The 9,820-nt window shown below is 36.2% G+C and overlaps 2 protein-coding genes across 5 annotated transcripts; one reads left to right on the forward strand and one right to left on the reverse strand.

Moving 5' to 3' along the window:
• The first annotated feature begins 310 nt into the window (after positions 1–310).
• LOC109180488 (protease HtpX homolog) lies at positions 311–3,450 on the forward strand. Of its 2 annotated transcripts, XM_019330107.1 has the most exons (9): positions 313–640; positions 790–847; positions 956–1,023; positions 1,238–1,417; positions 2,076–2,172; positions 2,412–2,521; positions 2,667–2,800; positions 2,909–3,088; positions 3,240–3,450. In XM_019330107.1, the coding sequence occupies exons 1-8, from the start codon at positions 413–415 to the stop codon at positions 3,033–3,035; spliced, it is 1,002 nt and encodes a 333-aa protein (XP_019185652.1). In that variant the 5' UTR covers positions 313–412; the 3' UTR covers positions 3,036–3,088; positions 3,240–3,450. The 2 variants fall into 2 exon arrangements, with proteins under 2 accessions (XP_019185653.1, XP_019185652.1); XM_019330108.1 differs by lacking the exon at positions 3,240–3,450 and having other exon boundaries at positions 311–640; positions 2,667–2,832; positions 2,909–3,027.
• On the reverse strand, positions 3,421–6,593 carry LOC109180487 (SWI/SNF complex component SNF12 homolog). Of its 3 annotated transcripts, none has more exons than XM_019330106.1 (4): positions 6,500–6,593; positions 6,400–6,450; positions 4,357–6,010; positions 3,421–3,834 (listed from the first exon to the last, which is right to left on the reverse strand). In XM_019330106.1, exons 3-4 carry the CDS (start codon positions 5,925–5,927, stop codon positions 3,768–3,770), a joined length of 1,638 nt encoding a protein of 545 aa, XP_019185651.1. In that variant the 5' UTR covers positions 5,928–6,010; positions 6,400–6,450; positions 6,500–6,593; the 3' UTR covers positions 3,421–3,767. The 3 variants fall into 3 exon arrangements, with proteins under 3 accessions (XP_019185651.1, XP_019185649.1, XP_019185648.1); XM_019330104.1 differs by having other exon boundaries at positions 6,395–6,450; XM_019330103.1 differs by having other exon boundaries at positions 6,395–6,588.
• Positions 6,594–9,820: the final 3,227 nt, after the last annotated feature.

Consider the following 9,820-nt stretch of genomic DNA (forward strand, 5'->3'; position numbering starts at 1 on the left):
TATTATTATTATTAAAGAAAGAAAATTGTATTTTTTTTTTCCATTCAATTATATTCGTATATTCGTGGAACAGACGTGAGGTATAAAGTTAGGATTTTAATTCTCTAGAAACTATTTTTGCTACTAATATCTTACTTAATAAGGTGACAAATTTAGTGAAAACTAAACAGGCCATATTACACCCAACTTATTAAAAATGAGGAACTAAATCTTTAGCACGAATATATAAATGTAATTTTTCTTTATTATTTTAAATTTTTATTTTTATTACTATTATTGAATCAACCGTCAACTCCAACAGACAGCGAAGTGGCGGTAAATTGTAACCATGGGTACGCACGGCACGGCTGTTGGTTGGAAACAATAAATCCCAATTCCAAACACTGGACTCTAAGATTCTATCCATCTTTCCATGGCTTCCGTTGCCCTTTATTCTACCACTTTCCCGCCGCCCAAAGCATCGCCGCCTCTCGCTGTTTACTTTGGCGCCAAAGCCAGCAACTCCGCTGTCCCTTCGCTTTCCTTTGGAATCGCGCGGCCAAAGTCTCATCCGTTAAGAAGGGCTTTTGTTTGCCGAGCAGCCTCAGTCGTGTTTCGCGATCTAGACGCCGATGATTTTAGGCATCCTCTTGATAGACAGGTTATCGACTTCCATGATTTGATTTTGACTTCAATTTTTGTGCAGTAATGTATTGTTTTTATTTCGATTTTGTTTAGTACGTGATTGTTGATGATTTCGCTTAGTTCCTTTGCTAATCTTTTTTCTTTTAATAATTTGAGCCGCCATAGAATACACTGCTTTTGAGAGCAATTCCAGGTTTGAATGAGGTCGGCAAAGCTTTATTGGGTACGTCATACATTACTTTTATCGATTAGCAGAACATATGAAAATGCATGATTTGTAGTAAATTTTTCTTTTTAGCTTCATCCCTAAGTCATCAGATTTTTGCTGCAGGAACTGTGTCAGAGCAGGTCATGTTTCTGGAGAACATAGGAACATCACTTCTTGTTTCTGAAAATCAGGTCACACCCTTTAAATTCAGTTTGACCAGTGAAACTTTGTTCTGTGATCATATGATTGTGCTACATTCCTTTTATATCTTTTGCCAGTATCAGTCCCAGTCCCCCAGAAAGACAGAAATGATGTGAATTTTGTTTCTGCTATTTACTACTGTATTTTAGAGCTCATTTAAATAAACTTGAATTGAAGGAAAATTCTGTCTTCATTTCCTTTCAGCTCCCTGAACTTCATCAATTAATGGTTGAGGCTGCTAAAATACTAAGCATTGAGACTCCTGACTTGTATGTGCGTCAAAGTCCTGTACCAAATGCATATACTCTGGCCATCAGTGGCAAAAAGCCTTTTGTCGTTGTCCACACAAGTCTAGTGGAGCTCCTCACACGGAAGGAGTTACAGGTTATGTAGTTTACTTGCAATCTTCTCTTTGCTCTGCACAACAGCAATGAAACAGTACATTCCTGGTTAAATGGTGTTGGTTTAGACACACTTTTGATATGGTTGGTTATTCTTCTGTAATCCCTTAAAAGTTTTATAGACTTAATTTCTGGCATAGATGCTCCATTAGAACCTCAAAATTTATCAAGGAAAAGAAATGGCGTAGAAAAATGAAATCAAGTTTTAGAATAAAAAATTCTTTCCTTCTTTCTTCTGTGCTTGAAAAGTATCCTACTATCCTATTTCAATTACTGAAAAATCAATATACATTTTTCAGTCCTAAATGTAAAGGGATGTCATGGTGATCTTGTAAACCCATCATCCATCACTATTTTCTGTGACCCCTTATCAAAGGTAGTGGTAATCTTTGCTGATTATGGTAGCCACATGCTATTGCTACTCAAAGGCCAGAAGAATGCCTGAAATTGCAAGTCCAAACAAGTTTCCTCCTTGCCCTCTTTTCCTCATCTTTTTCAGTTGTGTTTACTATACTCACTTCTGGTTATTGTTTTTACCTACAATTTTCGCTTATTTCATTCAATCCAAACACAAGGAACTTCCTTTAATATATGCACATTCTAAACAGAGCATGAAAGTCTTTTAGTCTTGCTAAATGCAGGCTGTCTTGGCTCATGAGTTAGGTCATTTGAAGTGCGATCATGGTGTGTGGCTGACAGTTGCAAATATTCTCACTCTTGGGGCATATTCTTTACCTGGCACGTCTTGCTCTGCCTATGCTTTTACTTTCAGATAATTTGAAGTTTAGAGTGGTTATCTGCACCTCAAACAGATATGATGAACTTTGAGATAAATTACTGCTTGATCAGAAATTCAAAATTCAATCAGCTAATTATTAAGGGAGGGGGAATTGATTAGTTGAGAGAGATACCAGTAAAAAGTGAAGACCGCATGTTTGTGCTCAATTATGAATTGACTTTAAAATGTTTATTTATAGGTCTTGGTGGTTTGATCGCTCAACGATTGGAAGAACAGCTTTTTCGCTGGCTTCGTGCAGCGGAACTCACTTGTGATCGTGCAGCACTTCTTGTTGCACAAGACCCAAAGGTATTGGATCACAATATATTTCTAGTTTCAAACAGGGAATTAATGTTACGGGATATCCTCACTTCATGGATCTCCTTCCTTTTCATTCTTCCAAAAGGTTGAACCCCAACCCTAAATCTCCTTCCTTTTCATGTACCTACAAGAGGTGGTTGTCTCTGTTCTAATGAAACTTGCTGGTGGCTCCCCATCTTTGGCTGATCAACTGAATGTGGATGCCTTCTTGGAACAAGCTCGCTCTTACGATCAGGCTTCTTCAACCCCAGTGGGATGGTATATAAGGTAGTGTAGAGCAGCAGGTTTTATGGTACAAGGTACTTTGCTATTGGTTGTGTTCCAGTTTGTTAAATACAGTAAACCTAATTAAAATGTTTTATTTTTTTCTTTCAGAAACGCTCAAACAAGGCAACTTTCACACCCTCTCCCTGTTTTACGTGCACGCGAGATAGATGAATGGTCAAGGAGTCAAGAGTACCAGTATCTTGTGAAACGCGCAATGCGGGTCAATTCTGTGTAACAAATTCAATTATGAATTCAAGATTGAAATCTAATGAGCTGCGAGATTTTCAGGTTAGTAGTATAGTGTTTTTATTATAATTTCCTGCATTTTTTGTGAGTAGAAGGCTTAAATTTCAAGTGCATATATTACTCCTTGACCTGGTTTGGAATTGGAGGTCTCACTTTTGGAAGCGTGTTCCTCTTTCTTTGGTTCTCTTTTCAGGCCTAGGCCTGGGTTGCTAGTTAATGGATTGAAGCAGCATAGGAAAAAGTCAGTGGAAGCAGTATGTATACTGTATAGGAGGGTATAGGATTGAAAATTCATCTGCTTATGGCAGAGTATTACTTGTATGTATGTAGAAATAAATTGTTAAAGCACAAATGTAAGGTGGCGAGTAACATTCTTCAACAACTTGATGGTCAGCTTCGAATCTGCAACCTTTCCACCACAAATGAATACATACCACAAAAAGATAAAATTCAAAGCATCCAGAACAGATCTAATGTGATTATATTCGAAGTTTGAAGTCAATACTACGTTAAAGTACACTCCTATTGAGTCCAACAGCCATGCAGCATCAACCACAGCAAATGCTTGAACATCACCCCATACATACATGATTTCCTCAATTGATTCTGAAAGCAATGTGCAAAGATCAACCACATCCTTGCTTTTCCAAACTCTTGAACGTGTAGAATCTAGCAAAACAATTCCATCCTTCTCCAAAGGACATCTTGTAATCCTCAACATTCATGAGCTCCCAGGGGCATCTGTAGTTGGTTTGCGATTCAGATAGCGAATAACAGCATCTTCAACCCTGTTATTGAAATAAAGTGCAATAATGAATACACATCCAAATATATAATACCCAAATGTACTTCACTAAAAAAAAGTCCACTAATACAATATCTATGTGGTATCAACTACCAAAACAATTAGACAACACTACTAATGAGTAATGAAGCATGTATACTTCTAACAAACTGGAACTATCACTTTAGAGGTCTCGAAGGGTTTCAGTAATCAGGTGATAAATTAATATGAAATAGATGAATTAGCAATGTGATTACACCTATCATGCATCACTGTCATAGATCCTATGGCCAAATGCCGGGCTTGAAAACAAATTCTCTCTCACACACACACAGGCGCTGTATATATTATAGGGCGGTTATCTTATTTCTTATCTATTAGGATAAGGAATTGTTTATATCTCACATCCAATTTGAAGTTTCACAATAAAGCTTTCAAGTGCAGAAAATGCAATTAAGTACTCTGAGCATTAACACAACTTAAATGCAAGGCAAAGAATCTAAGAATAACAGCAAAGAGTAAGTACCAGGGTTGGCTGTAAAAATCTGACCGACGCTCTTTCTCGGCATTGTGACTAGCTTCTGCAGTAACAAGCTTGAGATCCTTACCCTGGGAATCAATTAAAGCATTAATGAACTCAACAGGTGATTGGCTAAAACCAAGAAAGAATGCCCGTCTCCTTCTGTGTTCATGGATTTTCCTAATAGCAGCACAAATTGCTTCATCACAGGCATCTATCTCTTTACTTTTTTCTGTGCTTGCCAGCAATGCACTCAATTCTCTCTGTATCGGGAAGGGCACATCAACCAACACGTCATAGCATGCACTTCCAGCAGGGCTATTACCAGAAAGTTTAATCCTGTGTTCTAAATGAATGGGCTGTGGAGGAGACAAATGATGCGTGATCTTTTGTGTCACTGCTGTGAATTTAACCTTACTTTCCCCAAACACTTTTTGAAGAAGTGGGTCGCAATTGAAATATGAAGGATCATCAGCACTCTGCAACTTTCTAGCTTTAACATAGTGCCAGATTGCAGCTATAATCCTTGCACGAGTATCAACCTCAATACCTAAAACTTCTGTCAAAGGTTGTGAAAGTTTATACTTCTCGGGCGAGTAATTCAACTCTAATCTAATATTCACAGTGAATTCTTGATCTCCCTTCCTTTTTACCTCGAAGCCCTCATGAAGAGCAGGAGATCTAGCACTGTCCCATATTATAATATGGTTATCAGGATAGAGTTTCTGGTCCAGGGAAATGGTGACTCTTTTGAAGAAAGAAGAAAACTTTGGGTACATAGAGCTTGATTTCTGTAACATAGCAGCTTGATCAGGATCCATTCCTTCCTCTAAAATCCTCCCTACTATTTTGAGAGTCCATGTAGGAGGCTCAGCGTTGGGTTTTTTAGGAATAGTCCGGATCTGGTTAGCAAAAGTGTTGAATACATAAATCCTAAGGGTCTTCTGAACAGATGGAGGGGTCTTTAATGCATCCTGTATATCAACTTTCTTTCTTGCAAGTGCAGAATCCACACGAGACTCAAACTCAAGTAGCTGAGTGTAGAGAGCAGATTCAGGCAAAATTGCTGCCACTCTTTCCTGTAATTGCTTTTCAGGAAGCTTCTGCTTTTTCTTACGAGCAGCAGCAGAAAGGTCCATGGTTCTCATCGGAGAAATTGTGTTGGTAGTTGACAAGCCAGGTGGACGGACGGGTGGTTTTTGTGGAAACCTTTTGACACTGGCATTTCCAATCCCTGGAAGAGAAGGGGATGAGCCTAAATTTGCAATCCCAGCAGTATGGGCCTGGCTAAGGGGAGCAAGGGCCAGACCCTGAGCTTGTAACTGTGCCTGAAACTGAGCATGTGCAGCCGCTTGAGCATGAGCATGAGCCTTAGACTGAGCTTGTGCCTGAGCAATGGCTTGGGCATGAGCTGCAGAGAGCTGGGACAACTGAAACTGATTCGGAAAACCAGATGGCATTCGCTGTTGAGGTTGGGGCTGAGACTGAAGGTGAGCAGCAGGATTGACAGACATGGAATTTCCAAAGGGAGAGGAAACCCCAATGCTCTTTGGCGGGTTATTGTTGTTGCCGGACATCGAAAATGTACAAACTATTCTAGGTCCCAAAGATAACTCACATAGGCAGCCAAGCTGCCCTTTTTAAAACACAAGCTAAAAATCTACAAGACACAGAAAAATAAAAATAAGAGGGTGAGATCAAGCTCTATGAGCCACAAAACAAACCCTAAATTTTGTTGAAAGAAACAGAAATAGAGCGAAGTAAAAAGCGTGAGGAAATAATACAATGCTAACAAAGCTAATTGCGGGAAAAGAGAACCCTAAACCTAATTCAGTGGACTCCAATTACGACCTTAAATTGAAAATAGGTGAGGAAACCAAGCAAGGAAGTAGTAAGAAGTGATTGGAAGAAGAAGATGAGCTTTCTTCAAAATCCAAAAAAAAAATAATAATAATAATAAAGAAATGCAGAAATTAAAGCTCAGAAGTGGAAGGTGGGAACAGCACGAAAACGAGGAAAGGGTTTAGATCGAAGGTTGTAATACCTTACAGCGTGTGCGTGTTCTTCGTCGATGACTTCTTCCTAATCGTCGTCGTCGTCAGCGACTCCGGGAGGAAACGGGTAGCGAGCCTTCTTCCTAATCGTCGTCGTCAGCGACTCCAGGGGGAAAGGGGTAGCGAGCACTGACTTGGGGTTTACTCCCACGGCGTCTAGTTCGGTTTTGTGTCAGTCCATTCGCCGAGGAAAATCAGGAAATTATTAAAATTTCATGATTTTTTTCCTAAACATAACAGAGTAAACATGCTTATAGTAATTTTGGTTTAAGCTTACGGCTCAATTTGGAAATTAGCTGAAAAGTTATAAGCTAGGAGCTGAAAGTTGAAAATGAGCTGAAAGCTGAAAAGTTATGAGTTCAGAGCTGAAAACTGAACTGTTATAATAGAAAGTATTTGGTAAAATTAACTTTTTGATAAGCTGATAAATATAAAAAGACTAAAAAGGGCATCTTCATAAAATTTAAATTAGTTTGTTTGCGTATTAAAATTTAACATTTTGTCTTTAAAAAAAATTAACATTTTGAAATAAAATTATTAACATCTAGCATCTCATAATGAAGTAGCAATATTGTTACAAATCTCATAATAATAATAATAATAACAATAATAATAATAATAATAATAATAATAATAATAATAATAATAATAAGGGAAAATGACACATTTTTCCCATGTGTTGTTTACTTATAGCATATTTCCTCCCTGTGTTGTTTATGTAACCACTTTATCCCCTCACTTGTTGTTGAAGTGGCTATTTTCCCCCCTCTCCCTTAAATAAGTGTTAGGGCGGTTAAATATGAGGATAAAAATGACATTTCACTTCTTCTTCTTCTTCTTATTATTATTATTATCATTATATTATCATTATCATTATCATTATACCCATATTTGTTTGCTTCTTTTTAATTATTGTGTTTGATGTGCATATATACATTTGTGCTCAGAAAACAAATGGATGTTGTGCGTACATATGTTGAAGCAACAGAGAATGATGCTAGACTGGAACAAGATTATATTGTATAGTAGTATAGATTCATGAAGCCAATTAAGCCGGACAGTTTATTTAATTTGCTTCATTCAAGAACTTTACAATTGCCACAGATTGTAAGTAGTTTATCTGTACGTTATCTGTATTGATGATATGATTGATTATACATAAGAAGTTTATTTGTGGATCGATGAAGTTCAGAATTCTCCAAATTTTATTTTGTTCTGATAAATCTTCATTTTTGTACTGCTTGCTTGCTTGCTTGGGCTGAGGATATTATGGCATGTTTGTTTGTTTAATGCTGCAAGTGATCTACTTCGCCATTTTCCCTAATAATAATAAGAAGAATAAGAATAAGTGAAATGTCATTTTTACCCTCATATTTAACATTTAACAGTCTTAACACTTATTTAACGGAGAAGGGGAAAAATAGCTACTTCAAAAACAATTGAGGGGGATAAAGTGGTTACATAAATAACATAGGAGGAAAATATGCTATAAGTAAACAAAACAGGGGAAAAAAGTGCCATTTTCCCTAATAATAATAATAATAATAATTGCGGTGAAAGTTGCGGATAAAGGAGAAAAGAAAAGGGTTTTAATTGGGAAGGATAAATTATGTCATTTCTTTAAAGTAATAAGGATAAAGATGAAAAAATAAGTTAGGAAACTATGAGCTTATTTTGAAACTCTACCTAAAGTAGTGTTCCAAAATAAGCTCTTATTTTAAGCTAGGAGCTTATTTTGGGAACATTACCAAAAGAGCTTATAACTTATTAGTAGCTTAAAATAAGCTATAAAACAGAGCTTATGTACTAACCACGACGATTTATCTGTCACTATGAATTAAAATATGATCAATTTAAGTTATTATATTCTTAAGAAAAATTTCAATTTTGATCCACTGACTATTGGAGTTGTGTTAATTGTAACACTTGACTATCAAAAATGTTAATTTAGTACCTTGACTATACAATTTCTATCAATTTTGGTCACGCCGGTCAAATTATCGACAAATTTTCACAGAAAAATTTAAGTCAACAAATATATTGGATTGCAAGGGGCAAAATAGTCTTTTCTGATCCACTACCGGCGAAGGGGTTTACTCTCATGGCGTCTAGTTCGGTTTTGTGTCAGTCCTTTCGTTAAGGAAAATCAGGAAATTATTAAAATTTCATGATTTTTTTCCTAAACATAACAGAGTAAACATAGGTTTATAGTAATTTTGGTTTAAGCCTATGTACTAACCATGATGATTTATCCGGCATTATGAATTAAAATATGATCAATTTAAATTATTATATTCTCAATTATTTTTCATCTATAATTTTTAATCTGTTTCTTCTTACGTGGAAATTTATTTACTAAGGTCTTAACTTCTTTTTTTTTTAATACTACTGACTCTATTACTAAGGTCTTAACTTTTACGTAAAAATTTGTTTACTAAGGTGAACGTCTGCCCAACCACGATTGATGCTTGCCAATGCTAGATGGATGTGTCATTAATTGGGGAGTCTCCCCATTAAAATGCTTGATAAAATATGATTTGCTAAAATGCTTGATAAAATGTTAACCAAAGTCCTCAATTTCTATAAAGTATCTAATAAAATGTGCAAGTGGATTTCTTCGTCTGTAATCAAAAAACATTTTTATTTGTTATCTAAATCTAAAAACAAAATAAGTGTTAATACTGATTATATCCTTGGATTTTTGTCCGTGTTATTATTGCTGATCTGTTTGTACATTGTGTTATTAATATTGTACATGATTTTTTAAAGACAAAAATACCCCAGAATATTCTGTTACTGTTAAATACCATTTGCAATCATGTTTCCTCCTTCATCTTCCCCTTTATCGCGTAAGAATCTGAGATTTCCTCCTTCATCGCCTAATAATTTGAGACGTTTCTTCCTCCGTCATCGCCTTAAGAATATGAGTCTCAATCTACTATTACAATCAACGGGATAAGTTTCTCCTTCACTTCCTTCATTTTCACCCTAATAGTAAGCACAAATTCCGATCAAGGATTTAAGCAATCAAAGGTAAAAACAAGATATTCGAAGCAGAGATTGGGTAGGATTGAAGCAATTAAAGGGATTCAATGGGTTTGATCGTTGATCGAGGCTATGATTTTTCTAATTTTATTTATCAAAGGTAAATTTATTGATTAAAGCCTAATTTTTAAGTGGACGTTCTGAATCATTGTTATTGGTTGAAAATTAGATGCATTTGTTTTTTTGGTAGAGTAGATGCATTTGTTATATACTACTGGTTATGATTATCGGTCGGACACCGCTGCATGTGTCTTTCTGGTGGTGACTGAGAAACATGAGAAATACAATAATCTTTGCATTCTGTTTGGAAGTGTATAACCAGCCATGAAATCCTACCTGTTTGTTTCTCAACCGATCAACTATTGTCTTTC

This window comes from Ipomoea nil, unplaced genomic scaffold (assembly GCF_001879475.1).
Source record: "Ipomoea nil cultivar Tokyo-kokei standard unplaced genomic scaffold, Asagao_1.1 scaffold1026, whole genome shotgun sequence".
Classification (NCBI taxonomy): Eukaryota; Viridiplantae; Streptophyta; class Magnoliopsida; order Solanales; family Convolvulaceae; genus Ipomoea; species Ipomoea nil.

Excerpts from the sequence above, each read along its gene's own strand:
- LOC109180487 (XM_019330106.1), bottom strand. The coding sequence starts at position 5,927 with ATGTCCGGCAACAACAATAACCCGCCAAAGAGCATTGGGGTTTCCTCT. Across the intron at positions 3,835-4,356 it reads GATTTTTACAGCCAACCCTG|GGTTGAAGATGCTGTTATTC; the intron begins GTACTTACTCTT and ends TTTCAATAACAG.
- LOC109180488 (XM_019330107.1), top strand. The coding sequence starts at position 413 with ATGGCTTCCGTTGCCCTTTATTCTACCACTTTCCCGCCGCCCAAAGCA. Across the intron at positions 1,418-2,075 it reads TCACACGGAAGGAGTTACAG|GCTGTCTTGGCTCATGAGTT; the intron begins GTTATGTAGTTT and ends TGCTAAATGCAG. Across the intron at positions 2,522-2,666 it reads TTGTTGCACAAGACCCAAAG|GTGGTTGTCTCTGTTCTAAT; the intron begins GTATTGGATCAC and ends TACCTACAAGAG.